General features: G+C 42.1%; 2 protein-coding genes across 4 annotated transcripts; one reads left to right on the top strand and one right to left on the bottom strand.

The window, feature by feature from the left end:
* Positions 1-1,378: 1,378 nt before the first annotated feature.
* LOC119017897 (protein-lysine methyltransferase METTL21C) lies at positions 1,379-12,951 on the top strand. 2 transcript variants are annotated; one of them, XM_037095051.1, is made up of 8 exons: positions 1,379-1,879; positions 2,282-2,423; positions 2,493-2,638; positions 3,277-3,394; positions 3,538-4,098; positions 5,838-5,998; positions 6,111-6,228; positions 7,207-12,951. In XM_037095051.1, the coding sequence occupies exons 2-8, from the start codon at positions 2,297-2,299 to the stop codon at positions 7,590-7,592; spliced, it is 1,617 nt and encodes a 538-aa protein (XP_036950946.1). In that variant the 5' UTR covers positions 1,379-1,879; positions 2,282-2,296; the 3' UTR covers positions 7,593-12,951. The 2 variants fall into 2 exon arrangements, with proteins under 2 accessions (XP_036950946.1, XP_036950947.1); XM_037095052.1 differs by lacking the exons at positions 1,379-1,879; positions 2,493-2,638 and having other exon boundaries at positions 1,914-2,423.
* Positions 11,150-24,400, bottom strand: tpp2 (tripeptidyl peptidase 2). 2 transcript variants are annotated; one of them, XM_037095048.1, is made up of 29 exons: positions 24,019-24,400; positions 22,967-23,095; positions 22,664-22,759; positions 22,312-22,416; positions 22,064-22,188; positions 21,789-21,952; positions 21,518-21,672; positions 21,350-21,426; positions 21,146-21,273; positions 20,697-20,945; positions 20,486-20,601; positions 20,227-20,398; positions 19,964-20,121; positions 19,779-19,855; positions 19,570-19,676; positions 19,196-19,350; positions 18,906-19,022; positions 18,721-18,821; positions 18,443-18,539; positions 18,207-18,344; positions 17,820-18,064; positions 17,155-17,233; positions 15,598-15,636; positions 15,004-15,155; positions 14,823-14,919; positions 14,589-14,719; positions 14,096-14,348; positions 13,488-13,607; positions 11,150-13,371 (listed from the first exon to the last, which is right to left on the bottom strand). In XM_037095048.1, exons 1-29 carry the CDS (start codon positions 24,181-24,183, stop codon positions 13,282-13,284), a joined length of 3,837 nt encoding a protein of 1,278 aa, XP_036950943.1. In that variant the 5' UTR covers positions 24,184-24,400; the 3' UTR covers positions 11,150-13,281. The 2 variants fall into 2 exon arrangements, with proteins under 2 accessions (XP_036950943.1, XP_036950945.1); XM_037095050.1 differs by lacking the exon at positions 15,598-15,636 and having other exon boundaries at positions 13,232-13,371.
* Between the last annotated feature and the right edge of the window lie 539 nt (positions 24,401-24,939).

Raw genomic sequence — 24,939 nt, 5'->3', positions numbered from 1 at the left:
AATTTGTTCATATAGTCAGTCATTTAAAGGAATTTGGGATCGGTCTACAGACGTCCTCAGAGGCCAGTGAAAAAAAAAATTCAGGAACAGTCAAGATTAGACTTATTCGCACTTGCCTTTCGAGCTTCTGTATCGTATCATATGGAAGCCGTATGATACGACAGGTGCTTGGCTAGTGGTCCACTATTAACAGTCATGGTCCCCCAAGAGAAAAAACATTTGAGCACCCCAGTTTCAGGCCAAACATAACAGTCTCACATGTGAACTCTAATCAACTGCCATGATTTTCAACCAATCAGCTTTTATTATTGGTAATCTCACATTACAGTGGGGACAGACACAGCACAATGTTGTGAATATGTTATCATTTTTAAGAATACGTTCATCACTTGATTGATGATTGATGATTGATTATGATAAATTAAGATCTACAGTATTGCAACTGAAGTATCTGCATTTAATATTCACAAGTGAATGCAGGTCAGTTTAATCTTGCATCCATATTGGGCAGTATTTGCAGCTTCAGTAACATAGCCAACAATGTGCCCCATGCAAATTTTGCACATTTTTGGAAACTCACCAGTCAGCTTGATTATCTTGGATAGAATAGATTAGAAAGGCATTTGATTAATGTGACCTATCAAACCCGATATATAATTTGTGATTCCAAATCCTTGTGTGATGGATATGTGTCATTTGGATGAAGAGCCAGATTAAAGAGAAACAACGTTCTTGTTGATGTGTATCATCGTCAAGACAAACAGATCATCAACAGCTGAAAACTATCTGGGGGCCTTGTGGAGATATCCGCTAACTTCACCAGCCTATCAACAGCCTCTTGATAACAAACAACCTTTCAATGACAGACAGATGCTGCATGTCATCAAGCTTACAAACTCTGATCTTTTAAAACTCGGGCAATGACCTAACCACTGTGCACTCTCCATTTATGTGTCAAACTGTCATGAGGTCCTGGACGGTTTTCAAGTTTTGGGATGTGAGCGGGTTTAGAGCGACGATACCTGAAACTGGGGGTGTTGATACATCATGGTCAACGGCTGTTTAAAAGCAACCACGGCAGGTCCAATTGAGGTTAATATTACAGGAGCCCCCTTCTTTTCTAAGAGGGGTAGATATAAGGGGATTGCATGCCAGCCTGATCCTGTTACTGCCCATGTCTGGTGAAGCAATTCAGGCCATTGCAGGAAAAGCAAGTAAGTAAGCAAAGCATGAATATGCAATAGACTTTTAATTTTAATAGAGAGAAGGTTTTTTTATTTTTAAAACATTTGCTGATAACACACATTCAAGAGCTTTGTATAAGGATGCTTTCCAGACAAACATGAATCATGTATGAGCCAAGTTTGCAGATAACCAAATAAAACATAATGCATTACTGGTGTAATGTGCAATATCTGGTGATGATTTGAATCCACAGTCAAAATCACAAAAATAGAAATTATTTAGTTGAGTCAGAACAAAATGAAATACTTATTCATATTATATCCATTCACAGTAGATCCAGTATGAAGTTACAGTTCGGGGCGGTGCTGAGACGCTCCAGAAGGGAAGTCCATAAGCGACTGTGGAATTAATGATCCATGGCTGTTGATATCATGACATTCCTGCAGCTCTCCTGCTCTATTTGGCTCACTCTCCCGGTCATCTCGGTCGGTGTTGATGTGGGTGCACTCTGCTGTCGTATGTTGCCTCTGTTTATTTCTCCAGGCACCTTTCTAAAAATACCCTCATGCCCTTGTGATGATGATGATGGGTGTGTCCAACAGGATGCTGAGCCTCTATAACCTCCCAGTCAGAGGTCTCCAGATGCAGTGCGATTGCTCCTGAGATCTTTCACTGGAGAATAAAGCTGCAACAGGTAGGTCAAGAGTCACAGGTAGACCAGGTTTTTTCTGTTGTACCCGTAGAGAGAATGTTTGATAGTATGGAAGGGTCCCATGTACTCATTAAATAATGTTTCTAACATGGTTATTGAAGGGGTGAGTTCTGCAAGATGTGTTGCCTTATTTCACTGGCTTGGCTGTTGAGCTGCAGTTTAAAAAAAATACATAGACAAATATATGATCTTTGTGCAAAATATATCTTAACTGTATGACATTTTGTAAATCCTCTTGACTAATACATGAAAGACAGAAGAAAGGATGCTCAGTAAAGAGAAGAAATACATTTAGATTTAATAAGCAAGAGAACATTATACCATTAAAAAAAAAGTTTAATCAAAGCTCAAACTCTTTTGTGGTGATATATGTCCGTTTAAAAGTATACAGGATTTTATATGGATACTTTGACCCCATCCTTTGTGGGGGAAACCAATTGCATGAGAAGCAGCGAGGAGGAAGAGGAGGAGGAAGAGGATGAAGAGAAGGAAGATGGAGATGAAGAGCATCAAGAAGAGGAAAAAGGTAGGATGAACTATGCAAGAGTTCATTGTTAATTCAGAGATCTGAGCGCCTGACTTGTGTATCATTCAGATGAATCAGCCGTCCAGAAGCAGAAGAGACCGGCCTGGGCTCCAAGCTTCTTCCTCAGAATAGACAAAGAGGTGTACCATTTTGTCGGGCAGGAGATCATCATAGAAGAGGCTCTTGACTCCTATGCAGGCATGATATGGCCGGCGGTCAGTACCACCTTTGCGACCTCACTTTCTTCAGTATGACATCTAGCACCTGTGTGCACCATTACACTGTCAGTCCTCTGTTGTGTGTGGAGGCTCTGTTCACTGACACAATCACAGTGTTACAGTGTCAACTGAGAATAAGGCCTCAAGGGTAAATTTACAACTCTGCCCAAGGCCGGTCTAACACACCTGACAACCACTTATTAATCTACAAAGACGCATTTTACATCTCATTATTGCTGCTCTGGTTGGCTCATACTTGAAGTGACAGCTGACACAAAAATGCACATTTTTCCTCTTAACTGTAGTGCTGTTCATCCTTCGAGATTGTTTTGGTCGTGAGTGTCGAGGTTTGGAGATAATCGGCTGTGGAGATCTGCAAACACACCAATAAATACATTTGAAAAATTCAATAGCCACGATGGTGTAGCTTAGGAGAAAGAAAATAGTTCCTCCATGAATCTGCTGTTGCTGTTGAGTTCACTATGAAAAAACTCAGCAGAGGACAGACAACTCTACTGCCAATATCTCCAAAATAATAAATAGCACAACAGTTAAGTGGAAACATATGTATTCTTGATAACTGTGACTGTAACCTGCCTCAGTGACATTTCAGGACCCATCTTTATTACCCTCAGGCGGTGTCTCTCTGCCACTACTTGGACACTCATCGTCAACAGCTGAGTCTCGTCGACAAGGCAGTCCTGGAGATCGGTGCAGGAACGGGCCTCGTGTCTGTTGTGGCAGCGCTCCTTGGTAAGAAGCTTAGATGAAGTGAACGAAGGCAGGGAAAAAGACAAAGACAGGAAGTGTAAAGCAAAACATCACAGAATGTAAGAATCAAAGATAACAGACATCATCTACACAAGGTTTGCTGATTTTTTTCTAATTGTCCTCAGGTGCCTGGGTGACAGCGACAGATCTTCCAGTCGTCCTGAGCAACCTGAGAGTGAACCTGTCCAGGAACACCAGGGGCCGCTGCAGGCACACGCCCCAGGTGGCTGCTCTGTCCTGGGGCTACGACCTGGAGAACACCTATCCAACATCTGTGTATCACTACGACTACGTGCTGGCAGCTGATGTGGTCTACCACCACGACTTCCTGGACGAGCTCCTGGTCACAATGAAGCATTTCTGCAAACCAGGAACGACTCTGATCTGGGCCAACAAGGTCAGGTTTGAGACTGATCTGACTTTCACTGAGAACTTCAAAATGGCTTTTCACACAAGCCTGCTGGCTGAGGACGGAGAGATGAAGATCTTCAAAGCAACTTGTAGAGAAGAGGAAGGAGAAGGTGATGTGGGGATGGAAGTCAAAGACCTGCTGAAAGAGGATGGGGTAGGAAGGAGGGAGGAGGCTGAGGATGAGGATGAGCCAAGCAGAGAAAAGCAGAATGAGGTGATGGCAGATGGCGATTACGAAGAGGGTCCAAGTTGGTCTGCTAATGAAGACATCACAGGTGAGTCATCCACATCCACTGACTGCTGCCACCTCGATATCAAATGGACCATCTCTTCAGTGCATGGACATTGTGTTGACAACATATTGTCTGCAGGTTCTCTACATTAACAGGGACAGAAAATTTTCAGTCACACTAGCAGTGCGGCTCCATATGGACATCAATCTCTGTCAGCTTTGGACCAGACTGAAATATTTCAGCCATAGCTACTTGAAGAAGAGCCTGTATCACTTCAACTATTCCTGCACCTACAAGAGGTTCACTTTTGGGATTTTGAGTGGACTATTTCAATATCCATAGGGCAGATTGGCATAACATTTTACATTGATGATCCCCTCTGGATGACATATTATCTAGTAAATACTTAATTATTCATATATTGCCATCATCAGGTCAAATTTTCACATTGGTTTATGACTAAATACAAATAAAAATCATCTTAAGCTGTACTTTTTTAATGCTTATACATTAGCATGTTAGCTTAACTAAAGTGATGTGGTAAACATCGTACCTACTAAATATTACAATGTTAGCTTTGTCACCGTGTTAGCATGCTGACATTAGCTTATAACCAAAGCAAAACTGTCTCATAGTTGTCATGCTGTTTGCATGACGGTATTTTTGTCAGCATTCTCATTGTCACCATGTTAGCATGCTGACTGTAAGTGCAAGGCAATAGTCTCTCATAGAGCTGTTAGCATCACTTTTTGTTAGCATTGTTATTTTGTCCAGCCTGTCATCTTTAGCATTTAGCTCAAGTCGACATTGCCTCATGGAGATATGGAGGTTTGTTAGCATTGTCATTGTGACCATAACCATGCACGCTGAAATTAGTAACTTTAACAACAGTATGGTAGAGGTGGTAGCATGGCTGTAAAACCTTTTGTTGGCACCTTGTAATAATGACCATGTTAGCTTCATGCTGACATTAGCATTTAGCTTAAAGCAACATTGTCTCAGAGCACATGGCTGTAAACGGTTTTGTCTCGTTTTAAACGTAACACATTTCATTAATTGTAATGGAAATGTCATATAAAGTATGTGGTGCAGTGAACACATTTAAGTATATCTCAAAATCTGTGCAAATTTAAACAAGACTATTTTCATGGCTGTACACCACCAGCCAGAGTTATGACATCCCGCCATCAACTAGCAACAGTATCCAGTTCTCATTCGGAGGGTCAGAGCGTAAGTTAATACATTTAGGGGAAACAAACTTTTAATATGCGGTTTGTTTCATCGGTGTGATATAAGAATAAAATGTTGGCATTTTATTTATTTAATTCTGTCTGTCTTAGCTTTTAGTGATTTGGCAATGTACTCGTAAGTGAACAAACAGCTTTGGGACTTCAGGATACCTGGCAAGATTAGTGGCAAGAGTTACATTTGAGACGTGGTAAAACAAGGTGGTGAAGCCAAAATGCAGCGAAGCCAACAGTGATAACCCTCCTCAGTGAATCCAAAGAGATGACATGTTCGTCCACTGGTGTTGAGGGTCTGAACTTATAAGGAAGAGAAGCAGGGACTGGTCTTTGTCAGTGCAGTGAGGTTACTGAGGTTCACATATAAAAAAACATGTCATGTCTTGTGCCTTTCAGTATAAGGATGACTCTTCAGCTTTTCTTTTTTGCTCATGTTTGACATTAAAGGTGTGGTATTGTGTGCTCACAGCTAATTCGTGCTTTTTCTGTGTATTGTTTCACACCCTGTGTAAGTTTTGATCCGTCTTCTCCTCACAGGACAGGTGCACACCAAACCAACACATGTGCAGCAGGACAGAGCACTATCTTGGGCTCCGGGCATCAGCATCGGTATTGGTAAAGACATCTACCATTATGCAGGGCAGGATATCCTCATTCATGAATCCATAGACTCATACGGAGCAGTGATGTGGCCAGCAGTGAGTGCCTCTGAAAACCTAGAGTAAACACATTGCCTGATATAATAGCAACTGGATACTGCAGCGACATTAACAAGCCGCTGTAAGAGGTGTCTTTGTCGTCGTCCTGCAGGCATTGGCTCTGTGCTCCTTCCTGGACAACAACAGGCAGAGAGTGAACCTGCAGGGAAAGGAGGTGCTGGAGCTAGGATCCGGAACTGGACTGGTGACCATTGTGGCCAGTCTGCTGGGTGAGTCAAATCCAGTTCAATTCAGACAACATATACATGAGCACAAACATAAAATTCACACTCAGTCGAAGCTGGCCAACAAGTTGGGGAAAGCCACCATTGTAGGATAAACAAATTCTGTGACACCAAAAGCTGCAAACAATCTCCTTCACACTGTCTATCTTGCAAATACTGTTTTTGTCCAGTGAAGTCTAAATAGAAAATAGCAGAAAATGTGAATACACAATTAAGTACACATACCTCAAAATTATAATCAAAGTGTAACTATAATCTAATTATACATGCATTTTTTATCAAATGCATTCTGGGTTTCGTATAGTTACTCATTTTTTGTAATCTGATAACATGATAATGCCAATTACATGAAATCCGTTACCACCGTACCATGATGAAAAGGACCATATGAGACAGGTTGTTTCTTTCATTTAAAAGCATGAAAAATGAAGCTCAGCGCAAATTCATGCAGGACACGGAAGTCATAAGCCCCAGCTGTAGTCAGCTGACAGCCAACTGATCAGATCAGCTCCAGTCTCCATCCAACCACGGTCACTCTTCCAAATCAGGCGGTACATTTAAACCAAGCTGTCATTCACTGATCTCTCCTTCAACACTGCTGCACGCACAATGTCGCTGCCAGCAAGCTTGCCACCACCACCCCAGCCTCCATCTGCTTATTCTGAGTCTAAACCGGCTCAATTTATCTAGTTGCTATGACTCTACTCCTGCGGGGGGGTATGCATTGCGCTCCCCACATTGACCTAGCATGCTGCTAGCCAAATCCAGGGAGCTCCTTGAGCGGAGTCTTCAGCGCCAAGCCCAACTGTGTATCATTTGTCGCAATAAATGATTTAGGCAAATGATGAGAGTGTTCCTGAATGAATGTACACTGAACACAACATGGATGCTTAACAAAGGTCTCCAGAATGGTCCTTTAACTGTCACGTGCTGAAGGGAGATGTCCTCTCTCTGCCTCCTCAGGCGCTTCAGTCACAGCTACAGACTTACCCGAAGTGTTGGGTAACCTCCGGGCCAACGTGATGAGGAACACCAGGGACCGTTGCAGGCACACGCCCCAGGTGAAAACTCTGTCCTGGGGCTATGACCTGGAGAACACCTACCCTACATCTGTGTATCACTACGACTACGTGCTGGCAGCTGATGTGGTCTACCATCACGACTTCCTGGACGAGCTCCTGGTCACAATGAAGCATTTCTGCCAGCCAGGAACCACTCTGATCTGGGCCAACAAGGTCAGGTTTGAGACTGATCTGACTTTTACTGAGAACTTTAAAAAGGCTTTTCACACAAGCCTGCTGGCTGAGGATGGAGAGATGAAGATCTTCACGGCAACGTGTAGAGACTGAGAGACAGAAACAGGCCCTACTGACTCCTGAGTGACTGTCATTAGTGTGACTCTTTGAGAAGCCCTCAATCACAAATTTTGCTCCATATCGTAATCCCAGTCATTTAAGTATCCGATGGTGGCATCAGCTTTTTAGTTGAATCAGTTTTTGTTTATTTACTTTAGAGCCAATCCAAGCAGCAGTAATACTACCTTTAAAGATTTGATCGTTTGACAGCACAATAGCTCAGCTTTTAGTAAAAGTAACCTGCATTACATGTATCATTTGAAGACTTCTTGTCATATTTTGTATATAAATCTGTGAGACAGTGGTGGAGAAGAGTGTCAGTTGGCAGGATGGAGTGGTCAGAGTTTACACAGCTTCTTTTTCATCTCTAGCATGAACAAAACATTGATCATCAGAACCACAGAGCCACGATCAACCTGTAAAATATACCTTTGAAAGATGGCAAACCATATTTTTAAGATTAACATTTAAAAGACAATGTGCTAATTGCAGCTGCAACAGCTAACAAATTAGATGTCAACTATGAAATTAATCACCAAGTATTTTGATAATCAGTTAATTGGTTTGAGCAGTTTTAAAGGAAATAAAATGTCAAAATTGTTTGATTCCAGCTTCTTAAATGTGAATATTTTGAGGATATCATTTTGGGCTTTTGGAAATACTGATCAACAATTTTATAATAGACTAAAGAACTAATGATTAATTAACAAAGGGTAATATTTCTTACACTTTTATTAAGCGCAAATTCCTAATCAACCAATCACATGGCAGCAACTCAATGCATTTTGGCATGTAGACATGGTCAAGACAATCTGCTGCAGTTCAAACCGAGCATCAGAATGGGGAAGAAAGGTGATCTAAGTGACTTTGAACGTGGCATGGTTGTTGGTGCCAGACGGGCTGGTCTGAGTATTTCAGGAACTGCTGATCTCCTGGGATTTTCACGTACAACCATCTCTAGGGTTTACAGAGAATGGTCCAAAAAAGAGAAAATATCCAGTGAGCGGCAGTTCTGTGGGCGAAAATGCCTTGTTGATGCCAGAGGTCAGAGGAGAATGGCCAGACTGGTTCGAGCTGATGGAAAGGCAACAGTAACTCAAATAACCACTCGTTACAATCAAGGTATGCAGAAGAGCATCTCTGAACGCACAACACATCGAACCTTGAGGCAGATGGGCTACAGCAGCAGAAGACCACACCGGGTGCCACTCCTGTCAGCTAAGAACAGGAAACTGAGGCTACAATTCGCACAGGCTCACCGAAATTGGACAATAGAAGATTGGAAAAATGTTGCCTGGTCTGATGAGTCTCGATTTCTACTGCGACATTCGGATGGTAGTGTCAGAATTTGGCGTCAACAACATGAAAGCATGGATCCATCCTGCCTTGTGTCAACGGTTCAGGCTGGTGGTGGTGGTGTAATGGTGTGGGGGATATTTTCTTGGCACTCTTTGGGCCCCTTAGTACCAATTGAGCATCGTTGCAACGCCACAGCCTACCTGAGTATTGTTGCTGACCATGTCCATCCCTTTATGACCACAGTGTACCCATCTTCTGATGGCTACTTCCAGCAGGATAACGTGCCATGTCATAAAGCTCGAATCATCTCAGACTGGTTTCTTGAACATGACAATGAGTTCACTGTACTCTAATGGCCTCCACAGTCACCAGATCTCATTCCAATAGAGCACCTTTGGGATGTGGTGGAATGGGAGATTCACATCATGGATGTGCAGCCGACAGATCTGCAGCAACTGCGTAATGCTATCATGTCAATATGGACCAAACTCTCTGAGGCTTTATACTACTTTTCTGTTTTTACAAATGCAGTAGTGCTCAGAGAAATGTAAACACACTTTAATGGGTAAAATTTGTGGAGTTGCCCGTCACATGAATTGTGTCTCAGTTTGGAAGTTAAAAAAACAGTCAATTAGTAGAGAGGACATATTTACAGTCCTTTATTAAAGACCAAATGACAAATGACTTGCAAGATTTTTAATACTTGACTTTTTCCATCTATGACTGTAACCTATATATGTTTACGTTTTGGGACAAAGTAAGCTATTTGAATAATACAGCTTGGGCTGAGGGATATTTTTTTTATATTTCAAGGACAAAATAGTCAATTTATTGATAAAACAATCTGTATATAGTTTGATAATTGCGGCCCTTTCTCAGTGTGTCCACATCGTTTGCCCAGATCTTTGCCGTTTGTTTATTTTTACTGTTTTCAATCAAAATGTAAAAAACAAAAGTAAAATCCTTCATCTCATTAAGCCTTTGTGTATTTTACTTTTCATTTTTAACCAAGCATTTCAGAAAATCAAATTAGTAGAACTGCTCACTGGCAAGATTTCAAACACAGTGCAATTCATATTACAAAACACAACATGTCTTTATGTCCAAGTGATGACAGCGGACACTTTAATTCTTCCAAATCGTTTTTATTCAGTGTTGTTTTCCTTGTTTGTGACTTACTTCCATGTGACCACAAAATAGTGAGAACAATAGCTCGGGTCTTTCCCACAACATCCAGGAAGAATGGGTATAAAATAATACTAATAAGAGCATACAACCTTATTTCGTAACATTCTGTAAAATATTGGCATTTACTAGATTTTATGACTATAAATATAAACACTCAACATCCAGAAGAAGCATTTCTGAAATGTTTCCTGACACCAACAGAGTGAGAGCAACAGAGGTGCCAGAAACGGACGGTACAGTCCTGTGGTGAAAGTTAAGGCCATTTTCGGAGGTCTGTCATTGGCAACGCGTACTGAAGACAAACGCATGAAAGAGGAGAGAGAAAAAAAGGGACAAAAACAGAAGACGCACAACGTTATGATGAAACCAAGAAATAAAGATACCAAACCTAACAGAGTCCTGTAAACCTCTGTGAAGAAAGTCCATACAAGTCACAGCTAAAAACAGACACCCAAGGTGCTCTTACCCCCAGGTAAACATGAGTGTCGACCACCGATTCGCTGTGAATGTACAGTCGTCCCAGAAAAGATTATTTACTCTCATGGGGACGAAAGGCCTTGGCTTGAAAGCAGCTGCTTTTACATTCTTAAGCATGCACCTTCCACTTGTGTGAGGATTTAAAACAACATCAGAGAGAGATGAGCATTGGTTCACAAACTGGGCGGTTTGATAAATTCCTTCTTCCGTTCAATATTATGACAAATACCTTCAGCACTCGTTTGTCCTTTGACATTTAAACCACATCAACCTGGGAAAATCAGTCACTGATTGGACTGATACTTCAGACTGTTGCAGATCTTTAAGTGATCGCAGATATGAAAGATAAAAGGTGAATATGTAGTTTATATCTTTAGCATGGTCCTCTCTTGTACTGGCACTGTAAAAACAAACAGCCTCATGTCCTCAATTGTTATGTTTCAGGAGATATTTTAAGGGACCATGCTAGTGATTTTAGCCACTCAACTAATGATTATGTATGCCCGACATTTCTGCTGACCATTTGCAAATGCAACAGGTGCATTCTTTTATTCCCACAATATGAAAACAAATGGTTGACTCATCAAACGGGATCTTCCAAATTTGTGACAACAATGTGATAGATTACTCCTTTAAGATGCCATAATTGATCACAGTGAACAACAAGTCTGCATTCATGCTTGCCAAAGTTGCACCATTGGACTTTCCAGATCAATTACCAATACTGCAACTTTGATTGAATAAGTCAGAATGGCTGAAACACAGATCTTTTGTGTGCAGTGACAGCTGCGTTGCTGAACTGCTGAACTGGTACTGCCAGCTCCATCTTTTTACAGTTTGCCTTTGATAATTCTAAAAAAAAAAAAAACAAAACACAACAACAATGAAGTGTTTATAAAGAGACAGGCAAAAACTATATGATACAGACATTAAACTGCAGTGAGACGCTGGTATGGTGTCAATACGACTGTCCACAGACCGTTTTCAAGTGTATTTCTGCTACAAACAGCACACTTGTTGCAGAAAAACCGATGAGACTCACAATCTCTGGGAACCAATCTATCACAGCAAAACCATGACTGAGAAATGTGTTTTTCAGGGCTTTTAATGCGGACCTTGTGTTCACTCTGGATTTATACAACTCAAACCAGTGTTGCCTGGCTTGAAATCATGTGATGATGATCAGTTCTGATTTGTAGTAAATCAGGTGAAACATAAAACCACTGGCATGGTCCATTAAAGTAAATATGGTATCTGAAGAAAAACAAAAATACAAACTGCACATCCACGGCGTCTAAATGGCTATGATTTCGATTTTGTTGGAAGAAAATCTTCATGTACACAAAATATGCTCACAAATACATGTAAAGTCATCCACAAACACACACTCATGAGAAGAACAACAGTGGATATTGTCAGAATCTTGTTTGGGATTAAAAATCTTTCAAGTTGAAACAAACTAAAATCTGCTTTCAAATAAAACTATTGTTTTCCTTACATCCTAAAAGACATGCATATACGCAAAATACATCAATTAGAATAATATTTGTATTATATACCTATTGCATCTTAATATTTTTTATGTTATGTGTGTATGTACATTATTTTATGACACTGTGTACAAACGCAACATTCTGAATGCTGCAGAGAAAGGACTAACACTGTGGGAACATTTCACAATGAAATCTGATCGGAACATCCGGCCGCTGCCCACAACTGCATCTGTTATGTTTGTGAGGTCTGTTAAGATTGTCGTCAAATGTGCTGCTCAGGTATCAGGAGTAAGAACTGGGTGGCCAACACCTTGTGGAGGTAAGTAGACGCCCAGAATTCTTCTGATTACGGACAAACCGTATGAGCCTTCTGCTGATATGAGCCTTCAAAACCACGTTTGACACCAAAGGCTGATGGGTGAAATGACTGCAAGCAGCTGAGTGTTGACTCACGCTTCAAACCCGCGCACCACTTTTCATCTCATCAGAAAAAGGTAAGGTACATGTAGGAAGGCACCTCAACACTAGTTTGTGTTTAGAGACTGTGTGCACAAGCCTTTAGAAAGACAGACAAGACTAAATGTGTATCAACCAGGTCAAAAAAGAAAGGAAAAAGATTTTAAGTTCTGTCCAAGTCATATCCATATTCAGGGATCAGGTGCGTCCTGTTGTGTCCAAACATCGTGCAGCAGCGAGTCCTCCTCTCCGGCCAGCTGTGAACTTTTTTGCTGTCAAATTTTTCAAAGTGAGTCAATGGGGAAACAGTTTTTCTTTTCTTCTTTTTTTTTTAGTCCACACTGGCCCTTGCTTTAGTATTTACAGGAGATAATTAGTTTTTTTTTTTTTTTTATATGATATGGAGTCCGGACAGCTGAAGATGGGTGCATGTGAAAGCCTCTAAATATGCAGATAACACCAAAATGAAGGACAACACTCAACTGAGAAATCTAAAGGTATCAACAAGCCTTGGCAAAAGTTTCTAAAGACAGGATGAATTTGCCTCGTAAGGTATCGAGTGCATCAACCCGCTCACACTCAGTGTTGTCCTTTGTTATGGCGTTCACCGACATCTAAGTTTGAAAACCAGATGCATAGACCATGTGACCCTGAGGGACATGATATTGAAAGTTACCATGTAATGGACCATGTGTGGCCATGCTGCTCATGCGTGTGTGTGTGTGTGTGTGTGTGTGTGTGTGTGTGTGTGTGTGTGTGTGTGTGTGTGTCTAGAATGGTGTGTAGTCTGCGGGGTACATGACAGGCAGCCAGTTCTCGCTGAAGGTGGCGCAGTGTGTCCATCGGAGGTGACGCATAAGCTGGAAAAGAAAAAGGAAAAACGGAGGAGGTGATTCCAAGGGACTAAACCTGAATTTTTGTTATACATTTTGTAACAAGTTGCAGAAAATCTAGAAAATATCTTCACAGCTCTCACCTGGATGCAGTTCCTCATGTTCTCTTTGCTCGGCTTCTCCTCCACCATCTTTGAGGCGTATTTTAAGGCTCGGCCGTACATCTTGTTCACAAGAGCGTGTTTGTATGAAAACATCAACACCTAAGCAGTGAAAAAGACAGAAGACAAAAAAAAAACATGTAGCTTTAGATTGTTGGATTAATGCAAAGTGCCTAAAACTAATAAAAAACACATTCCCGAGCCGCACAGTTGCTTCATCAATTTGAACAACAGCATTGTACTTTATTTTAGGGCAGTCCCGCATCCACCATCCTACTGCTGTAACGCACTACTCCTACATATACGTATGACTCAGCGGGTGAAAATAGAACCAAACTAGCACTCTCTTCACCTAAGATTATGTAATGTTCGCTCGAAACTTCAGAGCCCAGCTTAAATAAGCCATTTAGCCTTTCTTGAACATTATACTCCATTTGTGACTCCGGACAGTACTGACAATAAGAAAAACATAGATTATTACCATAGAATGTTTCATCAATTGATCTCACATGTCAGATTTATTCATATTAGACCACTTAACTAACTTGACGGTTACATTACAATGGAAAAACTAAAAACATTTTGCTCACCTTGGAGTCAGTTAGCTCTGCCCACTTCTGCACCTCCCAGAAGGTGTCCATCAGGGCTTTAGCCACGTTCTGCAGGGAGTCGTCAGAGCTGCTGGGCACCTGTTCCACTACTTCCTGTTCTGCTGCCGTTTGACCCGTGGCGGCAGAAATGGCGCCGTCCTGCGGCGCGGAGGGCAGCAGGAGCTGGTCAGCCAGAGCGCAGCCCTTCCTACACAGAGCATCGAGCAGAGACGACTTCTGCTTCTCCATGTCACTGAAATGAAAATGAATCAGAATTAAAATCTCAGTCCAGTCCAGCAGTGTTCGTTGATGATTCACTCAGGGTTTCCTAAAAAAAAAAATAAATAAATAAATAAAAAATAGGGCTGATTTAATTCTTCCTTGGTTAATTAACCCACTTTTTCTCCTGCTTGTCTCTTTCAAATTCAATGGTCAAGCTGAAGGACTCTAATAATGTCCATATTTCTAATGTCATAACTTCAGTGTGACCTACGTCTTGATAGAAGCCGCGTCAGGCCGAGGGTCTGTCTTCATGGTGAGGTAAACAGCCAGGGCGGTCTGGTCGATTTGGGTGATGACGATGTCAGCTGCTGATTCTACCTCTCTGAGACGTTTCAAACGCTCCTACACACAAACAGAAGAAGAAGAAGAAGAAGAATAAAAAGGACTGTGAACACAGATAGTTGGATAGTGACTGAATCCCATCAGAGTTTCCTCCATCCATCACCTTTTCGGAGTCCAGCTGGTGAAGCCTTTGCACGTGCAGCGGGAGGTAATCTGAGTAGTTTTCCCTCAGTTCATCATAGATGGAGCTGGAGTCCAACCTGAACAGTGAAGAAAAGAAAGTGACAAATAGTTGAGAAAGGCAAATGAAGAAATGTGTTAAACAGACAAGCTGCTGCACTCACTTTGTCATCCACTGGATCTTGAAGTCTCTCATGGCTTCAGCAAACTCGTCCTTAACATCTTTCTCTTTGTCTCCGTCCTTGTCCTTCTCCTTCCCTCCGTTCTTTGTTTTGTTTGGAGCGGGAATTAAGTGGTAGATGACTGGAACAATATCCTGTACGAACACACAAAAAATAGTTTAGTCAAAAACCAACAACTGGTACAGTCGACAAAATCTATGACCTCTTTCACTGCTCTGAATCAGCAAATTCTCACCCTCTTCCTACCATTGTCATGTCCTGAGACTCGAAGCACCTTATGGTTAAATCTGTTAAAATGCTTTTCAATATCAAGTTAGAAATTTAAAGAAGTGTTCATTATTAATTTATGCTGATATTTATAGATATATTAGGATTTACTGACCACCAGAAAATTTACTACATCAAAATAAACAGCGTTTATGTATAGATTATTGCATATTTCAGTACAGCAATATTAACATGCTTTGACATAAAGAAGATATAACAGATCCCATTTTCAAGGAAAGGAATATGCCATTTCCTGATGGTAGGAGAGCAGTGGACGCTCTGTTGCAGTGTTTCTAGCTCATCCAGTACCTTTTTAAACTTTCCTTGTCGTTTTGCAGAGGCCTGCCCCTGGTGGTCAGAATAACACACAGTGAGGAAGAGACAACAAAAACACACCAAAAAGGATTCTCTCTTTCTTCATTGCATCTGTCATCCTCACTCAAGAGACTCTTATCCACCTACCTGTCACATTTTAATGTATGGCACAGTTGTAAAACAGATCTTGTGCTCTCTAACAAATCTCATCAACCTGCTCTGCCACAAGGGTTAAACACTGCATCTTCTCTCAGTACTGAAAACTACAGTAAAATAGAACAAGTCGGCTCACTATGAATCTGACATGAAGGTGGTAAAATTCTCACATGTTTGAGACTCAAACAAGGCACACGGCTGAAACAATGTCATGTGAAACAAAAATGAAAAACATTTTAAAAAGATTCAGCCAAGGACACATAAAAGCTGTTAAGACGAGAAGAGCACCTGCAGCCCGAGCAGTAAGAATAAGCATCAAAAGTAAAACATTTGTCATTGTTCCTTTTCATCTTAACATTACGCTCACAATCAACTTGTGTTGTTTATTTACACACACACATACCTCTGAGTGGGCTCAGAAAGTAATCAATAGCACATACCAGTTGTGATTTATGTAACCTTTACCACACAACAGTGAACATCAGGGCTGGGTATCAACCTTAAATACTATTTCTGGCACTGACCAAAATGTGTCTGGAGCACACAAGGAAAACTGTTTAGTACATGAAGCTGTTCACAGTGATAATCTCTTTTACTAATTATCTCATTGGATAGTGTTAGAATTAAAATCAATATTTTGTCAATTTTCGAGCATTTTTACTTTGGGAAAAGCTCCTGTTCAGCTTTTTGTGTTTTGAAATTTAACATTTTAAAACCATGGTTTCTTTTGTTACATGGAAAAAGGGCTGTGTCGAAAAACATGCTCAAATTTCTCAAAGCAAGGTATTAAAGAAGTATGGTGGTTAAAGACTGAAAAATGTCGGTCAATACCCAGCCCAGAAGCAAAATCGTTTTAGACAGAATTTTTGTTTTGTTATGTATTCTAAATAATGTTTTCCTTGGAGGCCTACAGTGAAAACAAGGTAGGCTCAAAGAGTCAATTTGACTTCGTGTTTGGCACATACAACATCAAATCGCGTCTTTGGGCTTACAGCAGAAGAGTGGCCAAAGACAAATGAAGGAGGAAAAGCATTTTAAAGAAAGTCATGCAGAAACCAAAAGACTCCAACAGATTTCAGAGGCAGCAGGACAGATTCAGCACAAGTCTGATGGTGATGAGAGATAAACAAAGTACAGAGCCAAAAACACTGAAGCACTGGTCTTCACCACTGATCCTCAGGACTGTACCACATATTTCATTTGTGAATTTCATGGCACACTGGCCATGCACTGCAGCTATATTCTGCAGTGCAGTTTGTTACGTTTCCTCACAATAATACATAAAGTTCACAGCTTAGATAGCAAAAATGAAAACTCCCATGATTTTAGATCCTGAGGAGCAGGACTGATTTCTGCTCTGGGGGAGAGAGAGCAACAGCAAATAAAGCCACTCACTGCTTTCTTGCCATACTCGCTCTTCGGGACAACCAGAGAGCCTGAGAGATAGCATCCTGGACTCGTCCCCTTTGGGATCCTGAAAAGAAAAAAGGGAGAAAGACAGCAAAAGAGAGAATAATGACAGGAACATTAAACACAATTTTATCATGAGAACATACCAAATATTTAAATATTCATTCAAGGCTTTTGCTAAACAGGGCTTAATTCCTTTGATAAAAGGGTCCTTTAATCGTAGATATTGACACAGAAGATTGAAATATACGATATATCAGATGTTGCGTCACAATTGTTACTTGTGAAAGGGAAACCACAAAAAAGTTACATGTTTCAAAATGTGTCATGTCCGGAAGTAGACTACTATATATGGCTGAGGCCATTTTTAACAATTAACAATGAAATCACTGCTGTTGCGATTTCGATTAAGTTTTAAGCACTTAATCTGAAATCCAAAATGCACTATGAGACTTTGAAAACATCTCACTGAAATTCCCACATTATTTACAATTTCCAGCTGCCACAGAAACCCTGCATTTGGGAACGTGATTACAACCTAAATCTATTTTTTTAAGGCCTTTGCTGCTCAAGTAAAGCTTTTTTGTTTTGTGCATGATGAATCCTGCTTTATGTTTGAACAATTTAGGAGAAAAGTCAGATGGACTTACTTGTCGTCTGGCAGGGACGTGATGTAGAAGGGCTGTGTGGCTCCTGGGCACAAGGTGATAGAGTTTGCCTTCTTCTTGGCCATGAGGGCAGCCCGATGCGTCTCATACACATCAAGACTGAGTGTGGTGGACAGACGGTGAGAAACCACAAAGGGTAGGTCCTTCAGGCGCTCCAGCTCACTGGACTGCTCGTGGCGGACCTGCAAACGTACAGTATAGTCCCCCTTCTCCAGCTTAAGGGAATACTGAAGGAGGAAAACAGACAAAAGGGAGATGTGTTAATTCATGCACACCAGGAATTTATCCTACTGATCCACAATCATTCCTCCTACTACAGCTGTAAATGGACATCTAGGAAAGAAAAACATGTAGGATCAAGAGTGGTACCTGGTGTGGATAGGCATCCCCTGAGCCCAATAGTCTCTTGTTCTGATCAAACAGCATCCAGAGCTGACTATCAAACTCTGACTCATACAGCAGCTCACACAACATGGGACAGCTGGGGGTCACCTCCCCACTCTTAGGCTGAGGACAGAGCGAAATATTAGAACACTTGTGCAAAAAGAAACAAAGACAATTCAGCATTTTCCTCTCATGTGAGGGGGTGATGGTGTTGGCGGTACCTGGTGAAAACTGTAGGTGAGGACAATCTCGTAGAGTTGTCTGTTATTCGGCAGAACATCCCTCGCTCCCAGAGCTTTTATCTTCGAACTTAAAGGCCTGAAACAACAACAGGGATCAAACCATGACCTGCATGGATGTGGAACAACCTAAAGTGTGTGTGTGTGTGTGTGTGTGTGTGTGTGTGTGTGTGTGTGTGTGTGTGTGTGCGCGTGTGTGTGTGCGCGTGTGAGAGAGTGTGAGAGTCTGTGAGTAAGTAACAGAGAGAGTGCACAGTTACCTGAGAGGCTGAACCCAAGACTTGAGGGTGATAGTGGGGGACACCTCCTCGTACCTCAGTGGCGACGACACGTCAAAACTAGTCACTCCCTCTGAAGCATGCTGGGTAGAGAAAAATTTGTGTTAAAGAGAAATTATACTGTCTGGGCCGTAGTTTCATAATCTGTTTGTCTGTGCTCTTCTTACTATGTGCAGGGGTGAAGGGGAAGTGTTGAGTCCATGGAAGGAGATACTGTAATCCACCGTGACGTCACCCAGGCTCGCCCACCAGCGTGCAATGCACAACTCTACTATCCTACCTGACTGGAAAGGAGGCACAGAAACAGGCAGATATGAACCCACCATTTTGTCATACTTATATAAAACGTCTTCAAAATAAAGTGACTTCCATTCCTGGCACTTAAGGGGGGCACAGAACGGCATATGTTAAACTGTCCCAGTCATATAAATGTAATTTATAAATGAAATGTATATACCAGCACAGGGAAAGCCTCAGTTAGTGAGCCTCGTTCCAACAGCGAAGAGAACTTGTAGAATTCATTCGCTCTGTACGCTCTTTGCTTGACTAGATGCACCGCATGAAGAACAAACTTTGACGACACATCTCCTGAATGAGAGGTCAGTGTAATCTCTGCAGGAGAGAGATGTGTGAAACAGGAGAGAAGTGAGGGATCCCGCACATATTTTGAAAAAAAACACAGGAAACAAGGTTTTCAACAATGGCGACCACAGTGCAAAGAATGGTCCTGGACAACTTATAGACTGTAGCGTTGAGCCCTGATGAGAACACACTTCACGAATAATTGAGGACAAACTTGAAAGCTAAACTACTGATTAAATCCACACTGACCTGCCCAGGAAGCTCCCTGAGGAACGGTGATGAAGTGGCGTCTGATTTGTCCTGGTCTGAAGTGGACGTCTGTGAAACAAACCTCCTGATTACGATTATCTGTCACTCTGTCGGGTGAGAGAGAAAGCAAGAGAGCCGTCAGACCCACACAAACCACAGAGAGTGACCAAAGTAAAAAAGTGAAACATCAATATGATGTAAGAACTTACTTGGCAGGGATGATAACTGTGATAGGGACTCTGAACAGGGGGCCACAGGTAGGTGCTGCTGTGTCATACCCACACACCTACAAAAGAAGCACACGCCCAGTGTGTTAATCACACCAGATCAACATTAATAGACTGAGAAACAATGTTCATCTTTTCCTTCTGCCCTCTGTCTTGCGTGTCTCTACCTCGGTGTAATGTACTCCCTCTCTCAGTCCCACAGGATCAATTCGGACATTGACGTGACGACACTGGTTCATCAGCTCAAGATGGGAGGGACACTGGACCCACGGGGCGGCACATGTTAACGCCAAGTGTAGCTGTAAGGAGATTCGCTCAGAGTTTCCTGGGATAGAAGAAGAAGATAAGTGGTGTAAAAAAAACAAACAATTAAAACGCATCAAAGGGACATCAACTGTAAAAAGCCATCACAGCTAAAGCTGATCAGTACCGGTATTCTCTGGGAAGATGGGTTCAATTCCTACGCCATGGTCTGAGGGTGAAAGAATTTGAGCTGGGTCCCTGAGGTAGATGCCTTTCTGTGTTCCCACACTTACTGAGAAGCCTAGATGGCTTGTGGGTAAAGAGGCGTGTTGAGTGAGGTAGTCTAATGCCTTATCCACCTGGAGAGGAACAAATAGAGGAGATTAAGACTGTAACAACAAACAGAAAAGAAAATGTAGTTCTTTTATCAGCTCTGGTTGACCCACCTGGATTATCCCGTGGCCCTGTGCAAACACCTCGATGTCATCGACCTTCAGAGCTGTGTTCTCCAGCGCTCTCCTCACAGCAGGAACAGAAGGACTGATTCCGTTCTGCTTCAGACCTTTATCACACAAAAATTACATATTAGAATCAGCATTTGTGCTCACTTCCATACATATCCATGCATCAATTATCAGCCCACAAGGCCGGGCGCACCTGAGAGGACGAGTGCGATGCCTCCACAGGCATTAGGAGATGACATAGATGTGCCATTCATCAGCTGGGTGCCACGAAGAGTCCAGTTGGGTACAGATGCGATGGCACCACCAGGAGCACTGATGCTGACCCCCAGGGCCCCATCTGTACTGGGACCCCTGGATGACCAGGTGTACTGGTTTGGGGGCAGCTTCTCCCTCAGGGAGTACTCTGCCACCATCATGTCTGGAGTCACATAAGCTCCAACTCCTGAGGAAAAAAGAAAGAAGGAGTGAAGAAAAGAAATCAGCCATTATTGTTCGTTTTGCTTTTTTGTACTAAGGTTACATCCATTTTGAGTCAAGCTGCTTTTGTGATGGAGAAAAGTAAATAAAAAGTCTTAACATTATGAACAACTCAACAACTATATGACTGTGCTGTCTGAATTGTCCTGTCATCACTGTTTGTACCTATGACACTGCTGGTGGTTCCCCCCGGGCAGCCAACTGTGGACAGACACGGGCCGTTGTTTCCTGCACTTGAAACAAACATCACATTGTGCTTCTGCACGGCCTCTGTGATCACCTCACAAATCCTCCTGAAAGACAAATTGACAAAAATCAGAGACGAGCCGAATCCACACAAGCTAACCCCTCCCTTGGTGTAATACTTACCCTGAATTGGGCCAGTGGGTGGCTTCCCCATAGCTATAGTTAACCAGGTCACACTTGTAGTTGATGACTTCAATCATCTGCCGAGTTAAAAGAGAGATACAAATTAAAGGCTGTCAAAAAAAATACGAGAACTACTTGTGTGTATTTTTCAGAGTTTGGGCAATATACCGCGCGGATGAGTCCTGTGCCTGTTTCCATGGTGCTGAGGCGAGTGTCGCCGATCTTCAGGGCCAGGACTTGAGCACCGGGGGCCACACCGTTGCGCTCAGGTTCCTCTGGGAAGTAACCTGCTGCAATGCTCGCTACATGTGTCCCATGAGCCCCTTTAAAAGCACACAGGTGAGTTACACTGGAGAAAACATCATGGTAAAGCTTCAATCACTTTTCCACTGAGCATTTTTTTAATCTACCCTTCTTTGCATTCTTTGAGAAATCTTACCTCCACTGGTGACAATGCAGAGTGTGTTTCCCTCGTCATAAATATTTACAGAGTAGTTCAGCATTTCAGCATTTCCTAACGAGGCGTACTCTTGCATTTCTCTGTAAGAGCTCAGCACCGTGCACTGGGAGAGCTCTCCACACTCTGAAGTGTCGACTACAGCTCTATAGAGAACAAACAGCAACAGCCAATGTGAAGGATAAATAAATAGCAGCAGAAAGTGAGAATAAAAGTTAAAAAACTTCATGTATACAGAATATACATGTATGACTTACCTCCATGTGACACCGTCATGCCACAGCACACAGTCATATACAGGACCAGGATCACTGTACTTCTTTTCTAGTGATGCCAGCAGCTCGGACTGACTCTGCAGCTCTTCTTTCTGCAACTTCTCCATCTGGGGAGAGGATAAGAGAGACAGCAGTACAGAAATCAGATTAGCGAAGGCAACATTACTATGACTGGCAAGTTAATGCATACACTGATGGGTACACAAAGAACCCAAGTTTGTAGTTCTGACCTGTGAGGGTGTTGGGTGAGAGAGGTCAAACTCTTCTGTCTTGCGAGAGACCTCAGCAAGGGCTGCTCTGTGTGCTGGGTCCCACATTTTCTCCTTTCGCTCTTTCTTTAAGATAAAATTATCACAAAAACAAAAGTACCTTTAACACCTGGAGAGGATTGTGGGTTAGTAGATTTTCATTCTTGTCATCTACATGATATAATCTTGTTTCTTAGTAGTTACACTGCAATATGCTGTTAGCAGCATGGATAGGACACACAGCCACATAGCTTATGTAAGAGTTATCAGTCCTTGTACAACAAAATGACAACTGTGACAGACCTAATACAGCAATAATGTCATGTCGTCCTACCTGTATTCTTTCTTTAAGAGCCTTAGGGAAGAACTCGTATCCATTTTTAACTCCAATGCGATACTTCCCAGATGGATTGACCCAGGCAGGAGGGATCTGGAAGACATAAAAAGACACAGGTTGAGACAAATATGAAGACAAATGCTTCAAGTGCAGGTTCAATGATCTCCATGAGTACAGTTTGAGTAAAAATGGGCGATACAGAAACCCCTCAGAAAAGTGTAATGGATTATTTCCCGTGTGACAGCTGTGAATCGTTTACTTTTTTTTAATTGGTCTCACTATTAAAAGGTGCCTACTGACCTTGAGCGTTCTCCCAGAGAGGCCGACGATTGTCCCATCTTTAGGTTCTGCCACTGTGGTCATGTTCACATCCCCACTGCCTGTTGTGTCGATGATGTCGATGATCTTTGGCTTCCCCTCAGTTGTGACCTAAAGATGAAATGATGAAGAAATAAAAATAAAATCAGTAATAAAATAAAAATAAGGGTTGAATTAATGTAATGCACATGTTTGGCAACTTGTACCAACCAGGGAGCAGTGTTAGCATCATCACCTGTCACTTTAGATATTTAGTTTGAGTAATGTGTAAATTATCTTGCAGTTTGAACTTCAGTGCCTTGCAACAAAGCTGCTCCTCTTACAGGCATTTGTTTATACACACTGAAGGGGTCAGATTCAATCTCTGCCCTTTAAACCACGACTGAAGCAAGGTGGCATGTGGTTGATACGAAATCACCTCAGTTTTTTATAATGATGCGCCAATATCTCTAATCGCACAATTATACACGTAAGGAGGATTTTTATTATCGTACTGTGCGTTAGCATTGTGTTGCTAACTTACTATATTCCAGTGTGACTTGGCAGTTAACATGTAGTTATGGCTCACTAACCAACAAATAACCGACCACACTATAGTTTTACTAATAACAATCTGGTTAAATCGGCTAAACCGTGTTTCACCAACTGAAAGGACAAAGTGTTCGAAGTGGGGACGTTGAGGGGAAAGAGAAGCGGACAAATGCAGCTGTTAAGTTTGCTGCTAGGCTAACATGTTAGCAACTGTGCCACCAGCTAACATTAGCTAAATAAGTTAGTCTTGCACCGAAACACAATCTGACAGCAGGATACACTGTCTGCTTTCAACTACTTTCTGTTGTTAAGGTTGTCATAAAATCCCCAACGCTAACTGCCGCAACTGTTGTGTGTGCCTGTCGATGCTAGCAAACTAGCTCACCTGCTAGCTATTTCCGTTAAGTGACCGTGCTACAAATCGGGTGAATGAGTCGGGCCTTTAGCATCGGCTAGCTCGTAGTTAGCTCGTAGCTAACGTGAAGGCAGCCGGTCAGATTTACCTGCATGCCGGGGGCCCCGGGATCCACGCCGGTGTCGAGGATAGCGATGAGCACTCCCCGGCCATCGTACTCGGGGAACCTGGTGAGATAGGACGTGGCGCCGGTTTCTTTCTTGGGGAGCAGCCCGTGGAAGGGGAACGGTTCCTCGGTAGAATGAGCAGCCATGATCAGAAAGAGCGACAATGAAAACAAAGCAGCGAAATGGGGAAGAGAGCGACACGGTGGGAAGGAGACGGGGAGGAGAGCCGTTTAAAGGGGCACACACATTCATCTGTCATCAACAGTGGAGCGCCTACAATGTGAGCTACTGATTAAACCTGCATACACAAAGCCAGCCGGGCTCATTTAGCAGCTGAAGCCTGGCCCTGAGGTCTCTGGGTCTCAGGGGCCCAAAGGTCACCATGTGCTAGTAGATTTATTTGAAAAACATTGGATCCAACCACTGCCTGTTAATTAAGATTAAGATTGAGATTGGCTTTATTTATCCCACAACGGGGACATTCACTTGTTACAACAGCTCGAGATATTTGTAACACTGCATATGCCTAAAGTTTAGATGATAAATAGAAAAACACAAGATAGTTACAAAAACAAACACCTACACACACAGGAGCCACAAACACAGACTGCCATAACATTTCTCTGGCATACAGTGCATGGTGCCAACACCCCCGTACTTGCTTTTTGTTTGTGTGTTGCTGTTGCCATTGTCTGTATTAAGATAAGATAGATAAGATAAGATGTCCCTTGATTGATCCCCCTTGGGAAAAATTTGCAGGTAACACAGCAGTGCAGAGGGAAATAAGTAGCAGTACACAAGAGTCAGTCTCAAAAAATAGAGACAATAATAAAGAGATATTGGAAAGAATGAAATAACAATTGGAACAGAAAATATAATTGTTGGAATAAAAGATAAACACA

The sequence above is a fragment of the Acanthopagrus latus genome, chromosome 4 (assembly GCF_904848185.1).
Source record: "Acanthopagrus latus isolate v.2019 chromosome 4, fAcaLat1.1, whole genome shotgun sequence".
NCBI classification, from domain to species: Eukaryota; Metazoa; Chordata; class Actinopteri; order Spariformes; family Sparidae; genus Acanthopagrus; species Acanthopagrus latus.
Note: the sequence above shows the minus strand (reverse complement) of the source record. Positions and strands in the feature narration are given on the sequence as shown.